This window comes from Styela clava, chromosome 8, assembly GCF_964204865.1.
Source record: "Styela clava chromosome 8, kaStyClav1.hap1.2, whole genome shotgun sequence".
Taxonomy (NCBI): Eukaryota; Metazoa; Chordata; class Ascidiacea; order Stolidobranchia; family Styelidae; genus Styela; species Styela clava.
Genome location: NC_135257.1, coordinates 11514583 through 11539649, shown reverse-complemented (window position 1 = coordinate 11539649; position 25067 = coordinate 11514583). Strand labels below are relative to the sequence as shown.

General features: G+C 33.2%; 1 protein-coding gene across 2 annotated transcripts; it reads left to right on the top strand.

The window, feature by feature from the left end:
- The first annotated feature begins 1314 nt into the window (after positions 1 to 1314).
- Positions 1315 to 22787, top strand: LOC120345311 (mitogen-activated protein kinase kinase kinase kinase 4-like). Of its 2 annotated transcripts, XM_039414705.2 has the most exons (26): positions 1315 to 1371; positions 1978 to 2148; positions 2486 to 2608; positions 3476 to 3601; positions 4528 to 4638; positions 5161 to 5382; positions 6773 to 6827; positions 6901 to 6988; positions 7564 to 7724; positions 8081 to 8222; positions 8938 to 9070; positions 9723 to 9830; positions 10644 to 10808; positions 11400 to 11570; positions 12147 to 12279; positions 12813 to 12900; positions 13336 to 13440; positions 14438 to 14507; positions 15083 to 15244; positions 16073 to 16229; positions 16406 to 16549; positions 17035 to 17173; positions 17775 to 17940; positions 18314 to 18394; positions 19123 to 19297; positions 20579 to 22787. In XM_039414705.2, exons 2-26 carry the CDS (start codon positions 2098 to 2100, stop codon positions 20785 to 20787), a joined length of 3285 nt encoding a protein of 1094 aa, XP_039270639.2. In that variant the 5' UTR covers positions 1315 to 1371; positions 1978 to 2097; the 3' UTR covers positions 20788 to 22787. The 2 variants fall into 2 exon arrangements, with proteins under 2 accessions (XP_039270639.2, XP_039270640.1); XM_039414706.2 differs by lacking the exon at positions 11400 to 11570.
- Positions 22788 to 25067: the final 2280 nt, after the last annotated feature.

Sequence of the window (25067 nt, the reverse complement as noted above, 5' to 3'; positions counted from 1 at the left end):
AAGCATAACACATTTAATATTCTAATGTAAATCTAACTGAGAAAAGATCCAAATACAACCAAATACTCCAATCAGTCAAATAGAAAATAACACAAACATGTTTGATACAGTTAAGGTGGAATGGCATAGAAACAGGATGGCAGAAATGGCATAACCCAATAACATATGCTTTAATAATGAGTGATACCATTACCAACATCGAACAAATTCAATTTGCTGAATATAACAGACGAAATCTTTCCAATTCTTTAATACAAGGTAATGCAAGAGTTATATATATTAAACTTCAGACATGTATGATAAATGGTGTATAACTTTCAACTTTCGAGAGAAATGTCATATATTTAAAATTCTTTCAATAGCAATACATTTATTTCGTAATAAGCGTTCATGAAATGTTCATCCCAATCTTAGGCATGTTTTTCCAATCAGTAGAGTGGGTAGAATTTTTGGAAGATATCAATTTCTTCTGTGAATAATATTCACTAATCTTTGTCATGAAAGCCAGCTCTAATAAAAAGTCTTTTCTATACTGCTAATCACTTCATTGTCTTAGTTAATAAAGGATAAGAGAAAAGCTCATATGATTTCTTAAGTCACCTAATTATATCATAATGGAGCACTTTAGATCAATATTCTTATATCTACCGTACTTAGCTATGTTTATGCCAGTAAGCTGCCAACCTATCAGTTCTTAATCATTGGAAAAAGTTATTAACAAAGTACTTATTATTACTAGATAGTATTTACAATGTACAAACTCAATAGTATATACCAATAAATGAAATAATGGTGTCATTAGTAATATTGCTTTAAACGTACAGAGTAGAATGCAAAGTAAAATATTAGATATGGTGTTGATTCCTTTCCTGTTTTGGATGATAATACTGAATCAATTCTTAATTAGGTGGTGACTTATTGACAACGCCTACCTTATATTATCATTTTGTTTTCAATAAGTTGGAAGGTGAGGCAGGTTATAATCATACTTGTTCAAGTAATAGGTTGGCAATCCAATTTTCTACAAATATGAAGTGGTTCAAAGTGATTTTCTCCAAGCGTGAGTAAATAATAGCCTATAATGTTAGTAATCACAGACAATATTTGAATATTATACGAATCCCGCTCAGTTTTGATATGCTAGCGTACTTTGTAGTTATATGTCTATGTGTATTTAGTGTTAGTATTTGTCTGCATTATCATCCGTAAAATAGCAAAGTTCATTTAAGGATGATTATTTGATATTACGGACTTATGGTATATGTGGGAATGTTAAATATAAGACAGGTTTTGGCAATGGTAATTTCGCAATGTTTTAATTTGTCATATTGTTGTATTTTAGCTTGGAAGATATTGTAAAATAAGCTATATCGACACCTCAAAACCAAACAGTGCTAAGTCCACTTTTCCAAAAAATGACATTTTTCAATTGCTGATTTTCCTGGACTTAGCTCTACATTTTGGTCTATTTGCCTTATCTCTAGGTGCTCTAGATCTCAAGACAGCTATGGACATAACCCTGCTTTTTTTAGGGCATTTGAGAACTAAACAGAGCTGTGTCTACTATAGTGGACTTAGCTCTGGATAACTGCATTGTAAGTTGGGGCTAAGTCCGTTTTTTGGATATAGCTCCTCTCAAAAAATATAATACAAAGCGCTAAGTCCATACCAGCCTCTATAATAACATAATAAAGGGGCCCTAAGTCCAATAAAATTGTTTCTGGTCCAGAAAATTGAGAGCCAAAAAGGGTTAAGTCCAAAAAACCCCCCCCAAAAAAAAATTGGGGTGGAGCACAAATTTTTTTATACCATCTAAATATGGCCTTCATTGTAACTTTGGTGGACCATAAAAACTAGACATCCTCGATGTAAGGTATTAGAGAAATAAAAAAAAGAAACAAAAAAAAAACGTTTTTTGCGTTTTTCTCAAAACTAAAAAAATGGACTTAGCCCAATTTGGATTTCATGCGTCGATATAGTTATTTAGATTTATAACATTAATTCATCTACATATAATTTGGATGCTGATTGGTTTTGACTTTCAAAATATGAAGACTATATTGGGCTGAGAGAAGACAGTTTTGTATTATTGGACAAATGGATGACACAATGAAAAGTTTGGATGATATTGATTTGTCCTCACTTCGGGTAAGATCTAGGATAAGATCTGCAATTTAGCTTATTAGCTTGCTTTAACTCCATAAAGAGTATGATCAAAAATAGCTGAATTAATTCAATTTAATGAGGTTTGAAGAATTCAGATTTCTTTTTTGTTTATAAAATTTATGATTTTTATGTTGATTCTTCACTGCCGGGAAATTTAACACGAGTTATGATGTTGCAACAGAATAGATATTTAAAGATTATTTAGAGTATGGGTGATTTGATGATTGTTAACTACTATCTGCTTTTAGCTTTAAATCGATTTGTTTTGATTATTATTCATCTTTAACAATATTTCCAATACCAATTCTGTTACACATAGGACCCTGCTGGAATTTTTGAACTTGTTGAGGTAGTTGGTAATGGAACATATGGTCAGGTATACAAAGGCCACCATGTCAAAACAGGCCAACTTGCTGCCATCAAACTCATGGATGTTACTGAGGTATGTTGTTCTGTAACTATATCATATCATATCATACAGTGATAATCATAATTCTTTGTTAGCTAGTATGTTTATAAGACAATCTTTATCAGCTACTTACTATTATCAGTGAAATATTTGCTTGGACTTTGTGTATCAAAAAGCATGCATGGTTTACACTGGGGTTTTTCAGACTAGACCCTCGGCATTTCGGGGAGATTTCTCTGCCCACGACGCCCATGGACAGGTACAGTTAACGTTGACTGCTATACTTTAAAGCAGTGGTTCTCAAAATTTTTAAGTGGCGCCATCGTTTTAGAATTTGTCAAGTCTCGCATCCCTACTCAAAAATAACTTGCTAGCAATAAGCTCCAAAAAACAGATAGTAAGGCCAAGTATATTTTATTCAAAAAACACATTGAAAAGATGGAATATCGCAATCTCCAAAGCTAAAGAATAAAAAAAATGTAAATATTCGGAATAAGACGGGCAAGATCAATTCTAAAAAATATCCTTTTATTTTTAATTAGCTTCACTCACTCCACTTCACTCCAATAGTCTACGCCCCCCTTGTGGGGGCCCCACTGTTTGAGAAACAGCAGCAGTCGCTTAATGTGCAAGTTTGAAGACCCCTGGTCTAAATAATGTCTAAACAAAACATTTCTGTAATTGTTTATTCACATATTCTTTTATTCACAATCGTGTTGTTTATGCACTTAAGTCCTAAAATGTTTCAATTTCAAGTATTTACTTGTCTGTTTCGGCGAGCTGGATGCACAGTTTACATTAATATTGAATATTCTGTTTTAATAATCAATAATTTCAATTTGAAATAAATAGCTATAACTAAATAAAAATAATTTTTTAATTTTTGATCTATTATTACAGGAAGAAGAGGAAGAGATCAAACTTGAAATCAATATGCTGAAAAAATATTCTCACCATAGAAATATTGCAACTTATTATGGAGCTTTTATAAAGAAAACTCCTGCAGGACAGGATGATAAACTTTGGGTGGGAATAACTAATGATATAACATTTCCAACCAAATACAATTTTGTGTGAATATGGTAACTTATTTCGTCTAAAAACAAAAAAATGAAGTTTAATCGATACTACTTTTAATAATAATTTAATATTATTGTTGTAGTTTGGGAGTAGCAACTATCAGTTCGGGTTACACGAGACTAATAACTAAATTTCCTTGCTCTACGCCTTTGGAAAGTGAATTCGTATGTGTATAATGCAAAGATGTTGTAAGATGACTATTCTATTTTATTCGAGAGTCTTGCTGCGCACTAATACAAATGTATTCTGTAATGTTTTGGGCAGAATAATGATGACTAGGCTATAGGAGCCCTGCTGTACATTAAATGAAATACTCATTGAAATGAAACGTTACAGAAATCCATTTGTGTTAGTGTGCAGCAAGACTCTTCAATCAATTAAGTTTGGAAAGCTGTTTCGTAACAAGTCATAAGCTGACAAAGTAGTTTTTTTAATTATGTTTTATTGTGGTCAACTAATCTGCCTTGTGGCAGAATGTGAATATACACAAGCCTTCCACAAGAGGTTGTCATTAACAGTTTTTTTTTAATATTGATGGTATTTGGTTTGGATCATTTGCAATAAATTCATATTAATCGTGTTATGAGTTGGCTATTCATTCATCATTGCATTCTTAGAGAAATAACTGTAAATGAACATCATTCATTTGAATGATGTGTAAACTTTTTTATTGTCTTGTTTTATTGAAATTCAAATAAGTTGAAAAAAAGTTATCAATATATTCATGAATCCCTGATCTATGCATTTTTATATATTCTGGTGAACTTTGTAATATGCTAAGCATTTGAAATCACTTGAAAACTTTTTCTGGTGCGGTGAATCTGTAATTTAGCAAAAAACTCAATAATTCATAACCTTCTACTTTTGTTTAGCTGGTGATGGAATTTTGTGGTGCCGGATCTGTAACTGACCTTGTCAAAGGTACGAAGGGCAATACATTACGAGAAGACTGGATTGCTTACATCTGTAGAGAAATTCTAAAGGTTAGCTTTGATATTCATTTACAACAAAAAAAATGAATCGAATTTGAAAATAAATCTGATATTAGTTTATAATAAGTATAACAAATTCATGGTGTTTGGAATGATTTTTTTTTTTTTTTTATTTTTATTCATTAAGAAATTTGAATCTTTACATGGCATTCATTTCCCCAGAAATTACCTCAGAGTGAGAAAACTGTTGTTTGCCATCAGTGAGTTTTTGAAATCTTGGCGTGACCTCACTTGAGCAAAATGAATGTCAAAGTTTCTGCGCTGTGATACTTGCCTCATATACAATTACTATTGAATTACATTCAATACCAAATATAAAGTATTCGGTAAAATATACTGGAAAATAAATTTAGGGAATTTTAACAGTTGGGAAACACTCCCCTAATCCATTGTTTAGCACAAGTCACATCACATAAATTCATTACAAGTTGTGTACAGTCCAATGTTTATGTTTACCTACCTACTCTTATCAATCTTTTACCTTAAATCTATTATCTTTTTCTTAATGCCCAGGGTTTGCAACATTTACATCTACACAAAGTCATTCATCGTGATATTAAAGGACAAAATGTTTTGCTTACCGAAAACGCAGAAGTAAAATTAGTAGATTTTGGCGTCAGTGCACAATTAGACAAAACAATAGGACGAAGAAACACATTTATTGGAACACCATATTGGATGGCTCCTGAAGTGATAGCTTGCGATCAGAATCCAAATGCCACATACGATTATCGGGTAAGATATATATCAGTTTATCAGGAAAGGTGTTTAAACATTTTGTATGGAAAATATTGAGCTTTAGGCTTTCGCTGAAAGTTATATATTAGTTCTGAAACTAAATGTGGATGCTGTTGTAGTTTCTGAGCCTGTGTAAAATTGATTCAGACAGTAGAGGTATGAGTCACGAAGCCTTCTAATGAAGGATTTTAAAATTGTTTATGCTCAACATTGTTCGATTTCCGAAAGAATAATTTTTTTTAGTAACATGCAGAAAAATCATGGTAATTGATGAAAAATCCAATGAAATTTTATATACATTGCCATGAACGAGTGTATATTTTCATAGATCTCTCTGCTTCTATTAGTTATTTCTTATTTGAAAAAAAGTGTCCAAAATTAGAATTTGATAGTGCAGTTGAACTCTCTTGGGCTTTGAGGCTGTCTGTTTTTTGTTACTCATACTGTTTAGCTTTTGGATATTATCCAATACAAATGGCAGACTGCTTTATAGCTTTCATGTAACGACATGCTTTGTCATCATTTCTTATCTTTACATGTGTTAATGATGTGTATCTTGTGCTCATTGCGTGATGGCATTTGATCTGCAATCGATGTGTCATATGTGAAATTAGGAATTCATTGGAATTTTCATAAAGCGAAAAAATATTTTTTTTTATTAGAAAGATTTATTAAGACAAAAATTAAAAAAAAATTTTGTTAAAAGAAAACTAGCATTTGTTTACTTTTCATATTCACTAATTGCATAACGTTAAGCAAGCGTCATTTTTTTACTCCAGTCTGGTTTACTAATTATGAAATTGAAGAAGATTTATTTAATACTTGAACCTCTGTTTGCTTATGATCGTACCAAAAAGCTTCAGTAATTTAACACATCACACAAAAGGTATTCCCTCGCTAGAAAATGTTTCCAATGACCTGGGTGGGTTCTGTCTCTATGGGGGGTCATTCTGAACCAGAAATCTGAAAAATATTTTCTGTACTGAGTCATACTGACTGTATACAGGACACCAAAGCAAAAAAAGCACTGGTTACGATCTAAGTTTCCCAAGTAGAAAAAACTTTTCGGAATACGTCCAGGGTCCACAGTCGCGAAAGCTTTAAATATCTATTATATTTTAAGGATTGAACTGTAATATTCATTCTTTCCTTATCAGCAATCTGATAATGAAATGTTTTCTGTGCTGGTTGTGTATGTCCGATTACGCACCTGAGCACAGAAAGCAACCGTTACAATCGAAGTTTTCAATGTAGAAAAATATTTTCTGTAATAAATCGCTTGGTAAATATGGTGCTGGATATGACAGACATTTTTGAATGTTGACCTGAATGAAATAAACCAAACTTTTGATGGCATTCAACTTCATGACATACTTGTTTATTTCAGAGTGATGTTTGGTCCCTTGGTATCACAGCTATTGAAATGTCAGAAGGAGCTCCTCGTAAGTACTTACTTTTGACCTTTTTCAAATTTGCATTTTTCAAGATATCAAAATGATTTTGCTTTTTTTTCAGCTTTATGTGATATGCATCCAATGCGAGCACTTTTTCTCATTCCAAGAAATCCACCACCTCGATTACGTTCCAAGAAGTGGACTACAAGGTAAGTTAAACGCTTTCTGATTTGAGTTGAATTAATTAATGGTTCAAAAAACATGCATATGTCAGACAATAAAAAACGCAATTGGAACAATTGACTGATTTTGGTTCGGAAACACTCTCTCCTTACATATTGTTAAATATCATTGGTTGCATTGTTCAAAGAAAAAGGGGTGAGCGTCACATAAAAAAAAATATTGTTTAAAAATAACGCTCTAAATCTTACATGACTGAAAAATGTTGTGTCAATGTACAATGTGATTTCTTCAACATCTCTGCTCAAGACAAGTATTCAATTATGTGTATAGAGCAAGTGTGCTGAAATTTGTCTGATTTATAATAGCCTTTTCAGTTTATTGCATCATTCGTTGTCGGCAAGGCGTGTAAACTGGAGATCTCAAACCTGCGACACCATCTTCATTAGTAGGTCCCATGTCCCAAACTAGTGCTCTGTATTGTAATTTTTAAGCCTTCAAACAAATATATGCTGCAGGCTTCACTGCATTTCAAAGTAAAGACTGCGATAAACAAGTCTTCATACTCAATAATTAATATTCTTCATTACTTTTACCATCGCAGGTTTCAGAGTTTTGTTGATCAGACGCTGATTAAAAATTATCATCAACGATCTGGGACAGATGCATTACTTCGACATCCTTTCATCAAAGATCAACCCAACGAACGACAAGTTAAAATTCAATTGAAAGATCATATTGATAGAACAAAGAGAAGAACAAAAGGTACAGTTGGTTAATAAATAATAGAAAATGTTCTCTTGTATTTCATTTTGTGAGATTTTTCAGTCATTTTACTAATCCATCGCAAAGGAGTAAATGAAATCAATTTTTTACGAAATTGCAAGTATATTTGTGAACTCTTGTTAGAACATAGTCCAACTTCTTCAGACAAAACAAGATGTAACCTAATATTAAATGTGTTTCACACCTCCTCTCTATCTTATCATTGTTTATTCTGAATTTTATTGTTGTATTTTTCTCAACTATTTCTGATCTTGGTCATAGAATAGTGTAATATGGTGTAATACTGGCGATTCACGTCAACACTTCCTATTCAAACATTTCTTTTTTCAATTTAGATGAAACCGAATATGAATACAGTGGTTCAGAAGATGAAAAAGATGAAACACCAGAGGAAGGAGAACCAAGTTCAATTATACAGGGACCAGGAGAGTCAACATTAAGAAGGAATTTCTTGAAGTTGCAAGCTAATCAGGACAGGTAGATTGAATTTTCTCATTTTTTTTCTGTGCTACTATTTCTATATTTTAAACCGTCATTATACATATACCGATGCAGGTTTTCTCAAGCTTGTAGGAAATGTATTACATTTGTCACGCCATTTTCAAATAGTGTATGTTTCAAAATATTATAGTGAAGGTGAAAATGTATATAGTTTTATGATTACTTATCCCAAGATTAAATTACATATTACCCAAATTTTTTGGTACGGAATAAAAAGCATTTTGATACAATGCATTGGACCATATTAATAAAGGGTACAAACTTTTTCACATGAACATAGTGAATTGAATGAGGCATAAATTTTATTAGGAAAGCTCTTCACACTATTTTTCTAATTTTATCAAGAAAAACCTATTCACATGCAGGTCTGGATGTCGATTACTTAAAATGACGTCTCAAAATAAAGTCACTAATATTTCAAATACATTTACAACTTACTGTGTAGGCAGATTGAACGAAATTTCCAATTTTTCACCAATTTTTTGTTTTCCCATATATTTTCTATATGAACTCATAACTTAGTGGTTCCATACAACCTTGGGAATGTTGTGTGATAGAATATGTTTTTCATACTTAGTAATTTAAGATATAAAATGGCATTCTCAAGTGACTTGAGTTTTGTTTTATCCACTTTGATCCAGACTGACTTTTTTCTTACGAATCTTGCTTATCTCATTTTATAAAATTCCAGGGCCGATGTTCCTCGTTCTGGTCCAGAAGCTCAACCTCGTGATCCTGCGGCTGACCAAAGAAAAAGGCAGAAGATACAGGAAGAACAACAAAGAAAAATTGCAGAAAAGGAAGGAAAGAAAAGAATGGATGATGTAAGATTTATATATTGTTTTCCGGATGGGAGGTATTTAGTGCAATACAGAGTATTATTCCTGTTTTCATTTTGAGTTCAAATTGGATTTGGGGATTTTTTTGAAACCAGGCAATACGATTTTACCATGAATTTCAATTAACATATAATCTTGTGTGGATGGAAGCTTAGTGAGCCTTATACTTGACTATATTGACATCTAAGTTCAAAAACCCCAGTTTCAAATCCCATTTCCACCACCTCACCTAGTGTGTAATAAATCTGGTAGGCAGTGCTAAACCAGAAATATCCCGATCATTCCAAATTATAGTAGCACCTTAACTGACAGTGAATGCTTTCATAAAGCCTTACAAAGATAAAGCCATATAAAAATTTGGAATGCCAAATTACACAAATTGCTTTATTTAGTTTATGCCCACCATAGTTTGTTTTATTATTGATTATTCAATCACTTTCAACTAGTCTTACCCCATCACATTGATTTGCTGATTAAATTTGTTCTGTAATTTTTAAAGCTAATTTTTGAAATTTAGACTGTAATGTATTACATGCTAGGATTCTATAAAATGATTGTCCGGATTAAGATTCCTATGTATGATGATAAATTCCTATTTTTTCCAAAAATAATTTTGAATTTTTTTCTCAAATTTTAGCAACAGAGACGTGAAGCGCTTTTGAGAGAACAGAAACGAAAAGAAGAGAAAGCAAGAGAAGAAAGAAGAAAACTAGAGCAACAGAGAAACGATGATAGAAGAAGAAGAGTGAGTTCAGTTTTCTTTTATACTGTATGGCAGTTTGCTGTGTTATTGGAAAAACTCGTTACAATACATACCAATCATATGTGATCATATTTTCATGATTTTACTACATTTATGGTACCCAAAAGTTATTGTTTGAGACATAAATTAAAAAAGTTTATCATCTGTGTGCAACCTTTCATACAGGAGGGCCAGATAGAAATAACTTGGATGAAACCGCGGGCCGTACCTTTATTTAACATAGATTTTCTAGTAGTCACAACACAAACATTTTGGGTATTGATCTTATGATATGTGTCGTTCGCTGCGCGCGAGCTAACTGTTAGGGCATTGTAAGGGCATTTACTCATTAAACTCAAGTATTTAGCATAGATAATACATTGGACTTTGGTATAGAGATTGGAATTACCAAATTAAAAACTCGTTTCGCGGGCCGCACATCATTCAAAATAGGCACTTCTCCACGGGCCACACGATTTTTCCTTGATGGCTGCATTTGGCCCGCAGGTTGAACACCCCTGATCTGCAGCATTTTCCAACAAATATTTCATGCATTTCTCTTTGATGCGTTTTCAACCGAAAATTTACAAAGGCAAAAAGAAAATAATCAAGTGTTTAGTCATAAACTTATTGCTGATAGAAACTTGGAATTCATAACAGAAAAAAAAAAATTGAATATAAATTTTTTGTATACACAATGATTACAGAAATTATTCACATTTTGAAACTGCATTGAAAAACTTTTTTTTCACATAGATTTTTATGTAATTTCTGTAAATCTTAATTTTGTTGAAAGTAATATGTTCTGTTCTATAGGATTTGGAAAAACAAAAAGCTGATGAAATCCGTCGACAACAAAGACATCAAGAAGAGAGAAGACAACGTGAATTGTTAGAGCAACAACAAGTAGAGAGAGCTCGACAACAGATTCAACAAAGAAAAGAAGCTGAATTTAAACAAGATGTAGGACTTCCACCTGTAGTAAGTATAAGTAACACATTCTTTTTTATTATATCATTGGTTTTCTTGCTTGGCGCTTATTCCAGTTATAAAAAAACGTAACAACAATGAAGATCGCACAAACCATTTTATAGACTCTGATGGCAACAAAAAAAATTGAACGAAATTTCAGAAGCAGGAAAAGTCAAATAAAGCCTATGAACTTATTTATTTCATTTTTCATGGTGCATCATCTATTTAATTGTCATTATTTCACCTGGTTAACTACATTACTACTTGATCATCGTATATGCTTCTATTTTCAGCTATCTGGCTTTCTTTATATCTTGAAAATACGTAGTCTCTGCTGTGTGGTGATTTATTGAATATATATTTATACTGTAGTGATATTTTTATTTTTGAAATGCACTGAATCAATGATATTCTATTTTGATTATTGCTTTTTCTTGGACTCTATCTACCTCCTTATTGGGCTGTATACTGAGCATGGCAAGTTCCACTCAAAACTTTCTTAGTCTTTTCTTTATTTTTCTATTCTGCACTTTGTCTCTCTTTCTGTTCAAATAATTTTGGGAACATAAGATATTCTATATATCTTTATGTTCTTTTCAGAAATGTGATCAACACAGATCTTCTTCACAAAATCTTCGAGATAAACCGATATGGGCTCGTGAAGTCGAGGAACGAAGTCGAAGAAATCGTCCCGGGTCACCTAGCAACCAGGACGTTCGTAACCGTAGCAATTCACCAAGCATTCCGTCCAGAATGAATCCTGCTAGGCAGGTCGGTCGAAGCTGGAATGTCCTTTTTCAAAATTCCTCTCAATACTTTGGTGGCAAGAAATGATTTTACATTGCATGCGAATTGTTCATTTTTATTCACTTAGCAAACTGACCGAAGCAGCCATATAGGACTCATCTTATGATGAATCATCATAAGATCATCCAGATGATGCCATATATGTAATAAAATTCATTTCTTTGAACAAGGCTCATTGCAAGAAACCACTGAGATGTACTGATCGAAATGTGATCAGGATTTTTTTTTTTTTTTTTTTTAAATTAAAGATTTTTTCAAATATATCACGTGTTAGATGTGATGCTGGGCATGACATTTTTTAGTTATTATTGGCCTAACAGGTTTTTATTACAAACACATATCTGTATCCCACTTGCATGCTCAATGAAGTTCATCAGGTGTCAAATGTGCTTGAACTGTTGTTGTTTTTGATGACGCGTCTCAATATTTGTTATTGAGATCGTTATCATTCTATTGTTATATACAGAGTTTCAACAAAATGTTACTACTTTATTTATATATTGATTCAATAAAAAGCATTGCTTTGTATTTATTTTTTAGGGTGCAAGAGCATCGCCTCACCAAAGTCCAATTATGCAAAGGCACATTATGAATGCCGGTGGGATGATGGACTCTGATGACTCTGGATCCAACGCAAGCCCTGTGGGAACAGCAGAACGTGTTAGAATTAAAGGTATAAATGTGTAATTACTTTTAAGTGTACTGTGACTCGATAATTGTAAAATAAAGTTTTGCTATTTATAGACCCATTTAGATGTGGTTGGGAAGTATATCTATTTTATGTGGTTTTATGCAAAATGAAGATGTGGAAATATTTCTAACTGTTCGGAGCTATTAAAAATCTGATTTGAGAAATAAAATTGCATTCAGACTCCAGAGCTTGTTGAAAAACTATTTTGACTGTTTCTATGTTACGGTTCTGAAACATCAAAATTTTCACTAGGAAAAGTGTAAACTGTCCACAAGTCTATACCTCCTTACTTGAAAATTTTTACTCTAATACTGCCGGCCTGAAATGTTTTAAATGTACTTAGATGCATTCTATTACATTTGCTTATGAGACCCACCTAAATGAGTTTTGTAAACGTGAGTCTGTTTCTGCAAAGAAGTCTTCCACAGCCACAGCTGTTTGTGAAAGGGTTATGCTAAGACCTACGAAGATAATTTGGCAATTTTTGTATATAAATTATACATTTCCATATAAAGGGTCACCAAGGGCATCACCACATGGCACACCAACACAAGGACGAAAAGGCACATCAAAGTCCAGGTCTTTTGCAGAACCTGGTTCAAGGTGAGAATTTTTCTAACATATTTTACAATTTTTTTGGTTGTTATAGTAACGTAATTAGAAAACCACAGGCTAAATTAAAAAAGCAATGAAAAAGCGCTATTCAAACATTTATTTTATGGATTATTTCTTTGCTGCTGCTACCACCTTGCAAAATTTCTTTGTCTGTTTTGAAAATAGTTTTCTACTTGCAGATATAGATTACCAATTCTGAAATTATTGTTTACAGTTTTTCATATTTTTTTGTATGTATTTCGCAAATCTGCAACTACGTTCTAAGCAACCATTTCTAATACTGTGTGTGTGTGTGTCACTCGTATATTCAAAAGTCAAGAGTGGGAAATAAATCCGATCTCTAGCAGAAATATTGCTGACTATTGAGTAGCCATATCTGTTAAATACAGTTTTGTAAGATAAATAATTTTATGTACGATTTAGACCAACTCATTTAAATCGAGTAACGTCGTACTCATCTTCATCATCTACTGGGAGCAGTGAAGATTCATTAGTTGATATTACAGCCATACAACCTTCTTCAGGAATGTAAGCAGATTTTCATATTCTATTAATATTTTAATACATGATTGGTGTATCGGTTCGCTGTTATAATTGTATTTCATGTTGGTATAAGTCTATACTGGTAGCATTTGGAACAATTCAATAGAAAATTCCTATGTACCGTATATGCTCGCGAATAGGCGAATAGTTTAAAACTCCAAAGAAAAGTTGCCAAAATATCGGCTCATTGGCGCATCAGAATTTGATCACGCAACGACAAGGAACGAAATTAATCACCGTTGTGGCGATCAAAGGAAATTGTTTTATGCTGATTCAGGAACTCTATTTTAAACTCCCGACACAATCACGACGCACTGAAAAGCAATATAGACTTTATTTAACATAAATTAACAAGTAAGAGTTACGGGTAATAATCCACCTACGGCCCTCGCTAACATGCAGAAACGATTAACGTGAGAAATGTTTGCGTTACAGTAATTTTGTTCTCTTTCTACGTTTTTCTTGAGGCGTCCGGCGTGTAACGATTCGTAGGACCGGCTTATGTGCGATTTTTTATAAACTCGCCGTTTTAAGGCCATTTTTAGGGAGTCTGCCTATTCGCGAGATAGACGTAATTTCGAGAAAGTACGGTAATGATTTTAAATATAATCCTATCTAGATAATTTCATTTTAATTATCTTTTAGAACTTGTGCTTTAGAGTCTGTTAAATCTTATATACTGCTTGCTGATATTTAAACAGAAAGCAATGAATATTTCTGTGGTTCTAGCAAATGCTGAAACAGAGCATAGTCATTTTGAAACAATGTTATTAATGGGGATCATGAAGCAGAGACTTAAGTTATTTAGCTTTCAAAAATCATGTTATGCTATCCATATTGAGCTCATTCTGATATTTACTAAAAACAAACAGACTTTTTTCATTTACTATAACTGTAGATTGAACCAAATCTTTACAATTTGGTAGGCCGCTTCCCACATGTCATTTTACTGCTTTAAAGCATGTATTTATGTTTTGTACAGGAATGCAGGAGCATCTGACACCTTAGTTCGATCATTGGATGATGCTTCGACTGCGGAATATGCATCCATAGTAAGTTGTTTTTATTGTCTTTTTATATCGTTAAATGTATATATAATTTGATTTTGAAATTGGCATTTCGCTGGAAAGCTATTTGTAGAAATTGGGTTATACATACTTATTATTAATTACTTAACTATGCATACTTATTTTAGCCTCAGTTGGTCTAAGTGTTAGGAATGCGCTTGTTGTCTCAGCACCACTGATTACTATGTGTGGGTTCGCAGCTTTGTATTCAATGTGGAATTATTATGTGCAATAGAATACACCTTGGTCCTTGCTGTTGTGGGGGGGTTCACATAACCGCTGGTCAGTTACATCTTCTTCCACCATTAACTCCATGCATTTGAATCAAATAACAGGTTAACAATTACCATACCCAACATGGTCAGGTAACCAGACGAGGGGTCGTGATTTGTCATGTGATTAAACTATCTTATTGTCTTTTCGCTACCCAAGGTAAATATGAAAGTCCTATCCCTATTATTGGCAAAAATAATGTTTTCGACAGCTTTGTGTCTTTTTAGTCACCTGATGAAAATATCATTATAATGCTAAAATCTTCTTTCTTAAAATTAAAAATTTAGGACCTTGATAGAAAACATGCTGAAAGAGAAGCTAAAAATATGAGAGCGAATGGTATGCATGACAGACAGTCAAGTTGGGATCAAGCTGATTTTACCAAACAACAAGGAGCTCTACCGGATCTTGTACAAAGACTTCAAATATCCGATGGACAAATAGGAGATGTAAGTGTTTGTCTGTATTAGGAATGTCGTATTTGAATAGGTATTACAGGGGGACCGAAAAAAAAAAGACAGTCCCAGGTCATTTGGAACGTATTCTAGAGATAACCCAACTTTTGTGCAAAGTGCCCTAGATTATCGAAACTTTTGGGTAGAATCATGCACAAACAAGTACTAAGTAATTTTTTTTCGTTTTTGTAGAAGTAATTGAAAAATTTGTAGGTTCTGTTTTTTGTGTCACGCTGTATTTTACAATTCTTTTTATTCGCTATTATTAGAACTGATATTCTGTATTTGGAATATTATGATATATTCCAAATTTGATCGAATTTTTTGGGGAAAAATTACTGGTTTTGGGAATCTGAATTCTGAATATATTTTTTACGATTAATATTAATTTGGAATTTAATTTGAACTATAAATTTTGAACAAACCTTGGTTTGATTGATTATGTTATGATGGCGCCAACCATAATTAAAAAAGTGAGGAAATAATTTTTTGTACGATGCTTGTTCTCGCTTTTTACTGCATAGGCAACCACTGATATCTATCGATATCTAACCATCCCAGTTCCGCATTTCCTACCCAATTTATTACACACTGGATGAGGTGAGTGGAATGAGATTTAAACCAAGATGTGTAGCCAGCGACTACATTACTACATCTAATTTTTAATTTCTTGTGCAATTCGTCTTTTTCATTGTACATGTGAAAATGAAATTGTACTCGGGGGATAATCTGTATATATTTGTCTTTATTCATTTACACCTGTGTTTACGTGTTTATGCTTACGTATCATTTTTCATCAATTTGTGACATTGGTTATTTCAGCCTGCTGGAGCTGCATCAAGAGAACCAAGAAAATCATCAGTTGTGAATGTCAATCCTAAAGGAAGTGAAAGAATTCCAGGAGTTTCGACAGATATGCCTGAAATTCGGAAATACAAAAAGAGATTCAATTCTGAGATTCTATGTGCTTCCTTATGGGGTAAATATCACATATTTTATACTTTCTACAAGAAAAGGGGAGCCCTATTTTTTTCAGGTCTCTGTATTATAAGCAATTCATTTTATTCCTTTTTATATGTACAATTCAACAACTAATTCCTAGCCAATTTTATTCAGTGTTCCCTTTGGAAAATAATTCTAACAATTTGAATCCAGGTGTGAATTTGTTAATTGGAGCAGACAGTGGATTGATGTTGCTGGACAGAAGTGGGCAAGGAAAAGTTTATCCGTTAATAAGTCGTAGAAGATTTCAACAACTTGATGTTTTAGAAGGATTGAATCTTGCAGTCACTATTTCAGGTATGTATATCAAGAACATGAATGTGGAAAGTTAAGAAAAAATTATTTATACAAATTCCATTTTGAATACCACTTTGTGCAAACATACCGGTACTACAAATTGTGATCTTTTGCCTACTAGGTCCCACCCATCAATTTTATTCGTACAGATTTCTAACATTTGGTGTCGTTTCCATGTCAATTGTAAGGGTTCATATGTTTGAAAAATATAAAAGGAATCAAAATGTAAGTTTCATTTACAATTGACACCTTTCGAATAATAACCATATTCTGTGGACTGATCAAGGATGGAGTGTGTTTGGCCATTTAACACAGTTGCATTATTATTGGACATGAAGTGGACCTATGGATCGTTTTGTTATTACATTGTCATTGTTGTTCTAGTTGATATTATTATTGTTATGAAAAATTGCTTTTCTGGTTAATTACAGGATCAATTTCTCTGAAATTTAGTGTTTATTTTTTCATTCCCATTTTTTTCTTAGGTAAAAAGAACAAGCTCAGGGTTTATTATTTAAGTTGGCTTCGAAATAAAATCTTGCACAATGATCCTGAAGTCGAAAAGAAGATTGGTTATGCATCTGTCGGTGATTTGGAAGGATGTACACAATATAAAGTTGTAAAGTAAGGACATCATTACTTTTTATTTTTTTAGTTTGCTGTATAATATGGGATTTTTGCTACGGAAGTTGATATATTATAATATATAATCTCCAGTAATGTATTAAAAGCATTTTTATGCTTTTGGTAGTCCAATATATTTTATATGCAACATAATCTCACCTACACTCTGAACAAGGCTGTATTCAGTCAAGCATCCAATGATCCGTAAGGAGCTACTCGTTCAGGAAGTTCTGGAATTTTTCCGATTTGGCAAATTGGACCCAGTTCATTTCACCCTGGGTGCAGTAGTGGGAACGGGGTCCGAACTCCCGAGCATGAGAAATTTAATGCAGTATTATCCGATTATTGTGTCTACAGATGCTTTCTCTCATATTGATAGTGTGTTTAAAAGTTATCCCATAATTTGATATGGGATGGCTTTTCCATCAATCCCAAAATTTTGGCTACAACAAAGCTAATCATACTAATCACAACTTGCTCTCAGAGCATCCTTGTTAAATAAGAAATTAATACTATTACAAAACAACAAATAAATATAATACGCTAAATTTGGTTCGTTTTGGACACCAACTTCTTCAACAATTATGTGTTTTTAATCCAGGTATGAAAGAATTCGTTTTCTTGTTATCGCACTACGCAACAACATCGAAGTTTATGCTTGGGCACCTAAACCTTACCATAAGTTCATGGCATTCAAATCATTCTGTGATTTGCCACACAAACCAATGATAGTTGATCTCACCGTTGAAGAAGGATCAAGATTAAAGGTATTGTTAATTGTATTAATTATTACTTATCTACGGATAACATAGAGATTAGATATAGGTGATAAAAGCTAAAGAATGTGATAGCACTTCATAATATGTACTGAATGGTCATACTTCATGAAACTGCAATCAATCCTATTTATATGTATACCCACCAACTCTGCTTTAAAACCAGGTCACCATTACATGTTTTTTTCTTTTTTTGTTTAAATCAAGAATCCGTTTTATATAAGATTCTTGAGCCATTTTTTCTCAAATAAATTATCTTTATTAAAAATTACAACTGAGAATACATAGATTCAATATTTGACCTTTTTTGGAATAAGTTTTTTTACAGCCTTACTAATTCTTAACCCTTTCACCTGTTTTTCAGTTATTATATGGATCTGCATATGGATTTCACGCAATTGACGTTGATTCTGGACAAAATTTTGACTTGTACTTCCCTAATCATGTAAGCTTTTTTATTCGATGGGTTTAACATTTTTTGTGTGTGCTGATAATATATTATTTCATATTAAAGGCTGGAGATCTTACCTTGTTGGCACATTTTTCTTCTGACCAAGCTAATTGTGTAGAAACATGTACATGTTCTATTTCTTAGTGAGCCAGATATTTATTATCTTGATATTTTATTTAACTTTGTCATGTGTTTGCAAAAAGTATGAGATTGATTTGTAAAAAATGAGTTCAAATGATTGTTTATTGTAGTGATTCTCAAACATTCAAGATTTGGGGCCCACTTATCAAGACTCAACATTTGTGGGCCGCTGCTCCTACATCAAAGATACATAGTTGCTCTTAACAGGCTTCCATCAATTATTTGATTCGCCACTTTAGGAAAAATAAAAAAGCTAACAAACATGTGTAAAAGAATAAATGCATTGCTGTCAAAGAATTAAAACAATTTATAATCAAGCCTTATCTTATTGGACCATTTTATGGACCCGGAGTAAGGGCCCGTTTGAGAATCCCTGGTTTATGGGTTTTGTGAACTGTTCCACCTATGTTTTTGATTGAAACCATTTCAAAACTTTGGTGTCTACGCTCAAATTTATTTATGTTGAATTGGTCATTGGTGTATTGCATTTCTTTTCCATGTGTGTCTCAAATTTGATAGTATGAAATGCTTGTTTGCTTTATCTTAGCCACTGACACTTTACATATAAATATTATTTCCAGATTGAGGCACCGATCACTTGTCATGCCATCATTGTTCTACCTAACACAGAAGGAATGGAATTGCTGGTTTGTTATGAAGACGAGGGAGTCTATGTTAACACATATGGAAACATCAGCAAAGATATCGTCTTGCAATGGGGAGAGCAACCAACTTCAGTGGCTTACATTAGATCAGGTATTCACTCTTTTTTCTCGTGTTTCGGATATTATTGCAGTACATACACGCTTTCGGAGAGGTCGAAATTTAGCAGGGTATGTCCGAATTTTGAAGCCCTTTTCTTCTTCTTTATCGCTGTGGTGTATATATAGTATGGAATGATGTAATGGTATCAACAATATTAGTATTGCTTGTTATGACATTAGTTAGAATATAGTATGGAATGATGTAATGGTATCAACAATATTAGTATTGCTTGTTATGGCATTAGTTAGAATTAATAGCAATGAGAAATTTATCTTGGAGCAAGTACATTAAAATTGAACAGAAGTTTTAGCATGAGTAAGTACTTTATACCGATTTAATATTTATTTAGTAAGAAGGTATACAAAAGTAAGTCATTATGTCGCATTTGTATGGAAGAAAAATTTATCAAATTTATCAAAATTTATTTGTTTTAGAAGATGTAATATACACTAAACAATAGGAAAAAAATAAGGGATGCCCAATGTCATCTACAGCAATATCAACATAATGCTGTGCATATAGTTAGCTTTAAATGAGGCAATTATTGATAGGAATTATTGTTAATATAGAGTTCAAGATGTGGTGGAGGCTTCCATGTATTTGCTAGCTTGTCTAAAATTGTGAAAGAGTGTTTGCGTTAGAGATACTACTTCAGTTATAGTATTATATTGACAATTTACAATTCAAGTCTATCTTGGTCAACAGGAAAGAAAGAAGTATGCTGCTATAATATCCAAGGTAAGGCGAGTCAGGTATAACCCGTTAATAATCAGCTTTAGACTAGTTGTCTTGCTAGAGTTAAATATACCTATGTATTGAGTTACATCTTGGTAATTTGTAAGTTGTTTAACAGTATTATTAGCTATAAATCACAGGTATTGATTTGTTCTATTGATTTACCTGAGTCTAGTAGCGAGTGTTAAATTATGTTTGGGGTTCAACTCTTCGTTGAGTAGATATGAGATTTGCAGATAAATGTGATGCAGTTTGAAGTACTTTTCAAATATAATCTAAGGTTTAATAGTGGTAATCGAGCCCCAATATGTGCTTTATATTTATGTTTTCAAAACAATGCTCCAAACATGTTCTTGAGGAAGAACAGAAATTTCAACATTGTCCATCAAAATTTGTTACTCACTGACTCTTCAACCTACGACACAAATCCGTAGGCCATCCTACTTTCACAAAAACATTCCAGTACTCATACTACTTCGTTTTCCTTTTATGAATATGGATAATAACCAAAATTCATATTCTTAATCAATGTTCCAGGTCAGATAATGGGCTGGGGAGAGAAGGCAATCGAAATCAGATCTGTTGAAACTGGACATCTGGATGGTGTGTTTATGCACAAAAGAGCACAACGTCTCAAGTTTTTATGCGAACGTAACGACAAAGTCTTCTTTGCTTCAGTACACAGTTCATCATCCAGCCAAGTTTATTTCATGGCTCTAAACCGTAATCTTCAGATGAATTGGTGAGACGATCATTGCCAAATCAACTACACAAAACGATGAGACAATTTTCTCATTTATATCTGTGAAAAGTTAATATTTTTAGTAGCATCAACACAACATCTTTCTCATAATTTGTAGCCTATACCATCATATCGCCACAGTAGAACCAAATTAGATTATGCCACATTTTTAGGTTTTGAGTAAATTGCAAAAATAGTATGGTTTTTACAGCTGAATTTAAAAATCGGCATACGGCAATAGAATACTTAAAATCAAATTTAGAACGAGAACAGCTTTGGAACCCAGATCAAACAACCTGCTCCATAATGACAGAAGCTCATAAAGGTTCAATTCATAAAAATTTGACATAGGCTGCTTTGATTTTACTGCGGCGATGTAAGCGATTCAACCACAATATAATTGCCTTTTGATTAGAAATGCTCAGAAATGAGGTTTTTGCTTAATCATGAGTCTATAAAATTCAGGTTATATATTAGGTCAAATTATTGCTGTCAAATTAAAATTTTCTGAAAAGAATAAATTGAGAGAAGCAAAAAAGGTAAGGATGTTCCAACGACGGCCATTATTCTCGTTTTGAATGTTTGATTGTTTTCATAATGCAATACTTGTCTTATTATTTTGTTTGTTTTTGTTTAATTAATCATCACATTTTTCATTGTATATAATTATGGCCTTTAGTTAATAGCAAATAATTAATAGTGTGAAAATCGAAATGTAGTGGGCTAATGATATGCGACTTAGTCAATTTGAAATTATTTGCCACAATTCTCCTCATCTTTTTTTTATCGAATTTAGCCAAGATGGTTGTTGACAGTTTTTAACACCAATAACCATTGTTATTCATATTTAAAACTTTTGAGTTTTTTTTTTCAGTGTTCAAACACAGTTTATCTTTGACAATATTGCTTCCAGATCTCTCTAATCATTTTAGATTGGTTCATTTTATTTCAAATCCTAGAAGCAAATCAGTTGTTTGAAACCTAAAAAGAAGGGTAGTCACAGTCACAGACTATATTCACAAGGCCTGTCGCTCAAACATTGCAAATTTCTCAATTTCTAGCGATGTAGTTTCACCAGCTTGAATCTTCATTGGATATTTCCTACTTAACAATTTGTAGGTTGAAAATATTGCTTGTATTTGGTGATGGGCATGATGTATTGTTGATAGACAATAAGTGCGATAGTATTCCACCCATGAATCCAACACACTGTAGCAATGTGTGACCACTACTCCTTTCTGTACAATAATAGTTTGTTTAGAAACAAGATGCAAAATTAAGTCCAATTTTCTCTTTTTTTAATTAATATATCTTTTGTGGACTCTTCTTCGCATGATGATTTTATGATAACTATCCATTGCATGTTCTGTTTGTAAATGTTTCTACGTCACAATAAACCTATTCCATTTATGTTGTAAATTTATCCTCCCCAAAAATAAATAATTGTTTTTCTACTGAGGGAGATAGGAAAACAACTTGAATTTCTAATATGAAAATGCAACAAACTCATTTTTTGTTCAGGAAAAATTATTGACCCTTTCCTCTCCCAAGTTAATGTAATATTAGTCCTGTTGGCTGGTGTCCCTAATACTTATTAATTGTAATCTTGTTATAATATCACACTGTATGTGGTTTTGGGTTAACATTTGCTTCGTGTATGGAGATACCTTTAGTGTTGTGTCAGTACTTTATATGATAAGTTCATTATGCCCAAAATTCATATTTATATCTTTTAAAGATAAAGACATTAGGATAATTTAACTTGTCAGATTTTATAGAATACTTCATGGTACTCTGTTGTACACCCACTAATCGTTCAAGTTTCAAAGGCTTGAGGTCTTTGTGAATCTTGGTTGTAAGACATGAATTTAGAGTGCTCTTGGGAGTTGTTGTTTTAGTAAGCTATTTTGCCTTTTCTTCGTTGTATTATCCTATTTATACTTCTTCGTATTATAATTAATTGTACTGCTTCGCAAGAAATACAAATGTTTCCTTGAAGGAAAAGTTGTTTTATCAATAAGTGTGTCATTTGGGTTATTATATTGGGAAATAGTGAGTTGAATTTCATTTTTAGGGAATCGGTTGTGCAGTGAAGTGTTTTGCCCAATATATCCACAGTAGACGGACGGCGTGGCTTGCATGCTTTCTGCTATGGAATAGTTTGCCATCGCATCGCCTATAACTCTGATAGATTTACCGATCCTAAACACGTAGAAAGAGTTGCGATAGGACTTCTTCCCTGCAATGAATATGGAAAAATGCTTCTCGCCGGAGAACAGGTGGTGGAGGATTTTTCAGAAATCATCAATCCAGGCGTCACTTATCTCTGCGTTGATTTGTAAAACGTTTAATATTTATAGGTGTATTGATATTTATATAGTACTATTGCAACTGGAAAGCCATTGGACTCCACCTTTTCGGTAATATTGTACCCGTATTTGATATGTATGAAATGATTCTGGTCATAACGAATATGTTACTTTCACCCTGATCGAAATGATGTTGATACACCGCCGTCTATTTTATTTCATTAATCTATATCTGCTGTCTTTTTGGCTCGGTGTTGGGACATCTCAGATTATCACATGTGGGTTCGCAGTTTTGAATCCCGTGAGAGATAATAATGAGCGGCAGACAAGATTGCTGTACTGCTCGCGCCGTAGGGGTATTCACGTAACCGCTGGTCGATTACAACTTCCTCCACCACCAAGTCCATGCATTTGAAAACAAACAAAAAAAAATAACTGGCGAACTAATCCCATACCCGACATGGACTGGTAACCGGACGAAAGTGTTCTTCATACACTTTCTAGCATGGATTAAAAATATTGGAATATAATGTCTTATTCGAAGCATGTTATACCTACCTCAACATTTAGTATATTTTTTACAATATTGCTTTGACTGCCCTAATCCAAGTAAACTTAGCATGTGCATCAGTTTACGAGACGAATAAACATACATACTTGTCCCACTTTCTCACCTGTCCCACTTCTCCGGGACACGTGGTACAAGAGTGGTGCATGTGGGACACGACATTTTGGAGACACTGTCAAACAAATACGCGTACAGTTATTTAGTATATCCACTTTTTTCACACGTGTATCTTTTGTTGTGTTAATTTATTTATTGATTGGTGTCAGCAAAGTATAACCTATAAAGATGGTTGTTTGCTGTCCGTCGATATGTCCAAGAATGTGGTTATTAAGCACATGCATCTGAAACAAATAAATGGCTATTTTATAGTCGACATTGACTGGTAACCGGACGACGGGCCGTGATTCGCCACATGATTAGGTCTTCCTATCGGCTTTCATGCTCGCATGCTCGCCGGGATAAATGTGTAAATGCTAGTTAAACCTGTAGCAATTGTTCTGTTGATATTGGTAACTTAGAGGCGAAATTCGCTGCAAAAAAATTATTTTTGGCAATAATGCGGATACGTTTTTTCCGGGGCTAGTTAGTTTCTATGTTACCTTCTACGAGTTTTGTGTATTCTGAGAGTCTTGCCAAAAGAATTCATATAACATCGATAAAGTTTTATCTTTAGAAGCGATTCGAAGACCATAGTACAGTTTATTCAAACGCAAATCAACTTCAGACGGTCAAAGGTCGTATAACAGCGCAGAGTAGCGTCCCAAGCGACAGAGCGGTTTCTCTTAAAATGTTATTACAGTATTACCAAATGGCACAGCTGCTTCATTGATATTGGTGGGGTATCGTACAGACAATGAAGTCGTTCGCATCTCGAATTACTATTTAGAATGTAAATCAGTTAGACATGATACATGAACTGATGAATAATAAAAACAAAGGTAGAACTATGAGTAGGTATAAGCAGCTCATAACAGAAGGTCCTACAGTCCTGAGGCGCAAACTGGCAATTGGAATAAGAAAAGCCAATAATTATGTCCTAGACCTACATGCATTGTTTAAATATTGTATGTCCATGTTTGTTTTATACATGATACTTTGTTAACTTAACCACGCACTCACATTTATGTCACAAAAAACCTGAGTTTATTTGTAACCAGTCTGCCAGTGGGATTCGGTTTGCAGTAACCCGCCTGTGGACGTGATAATCAGTGAACCAACCCGTTCTTGTTTTTTGTTTAGACACTGCACCCATTCGTTAACATGTGCACTACAGCACACGGACACGACTAGTGTAATATTTGTAATTTGAGAAGTTATGCATTCAGGTATTAGATTTATGTAAAGCGTGCGACGTTAATGCAGCTTATGTCTGTTCATTGTACGAATAGCTATCACCGTATTATCTGA

What these genes read in the sequence shown, in the direction of transcription:
- LOC120345311 (XM_039414705.2), top strand. Translation starts at nt 2,098, where the DNA reads ATGGATGACACAATGAAAAGTTTGGATGATATTGATTTGTCCTCACTT. An exon ending in CTGCGGAATATGCATCCATA is followed by an intron (nt 14,508 to 15,082) that starts GTAAGTTGTTTT and finishes TTAAAAATTTAG; the next exon opens with GACCTTGATAGAAAACATGC. An exon ending in AGTGGCTTACATTAGATCAG is followed by an intron (nt 19,298 to 20,578) that starts GTATTCACTCTT and finishes TCAATGTTCCAG; the next exon opens with GTCAGATAATGGGCTGGGGA.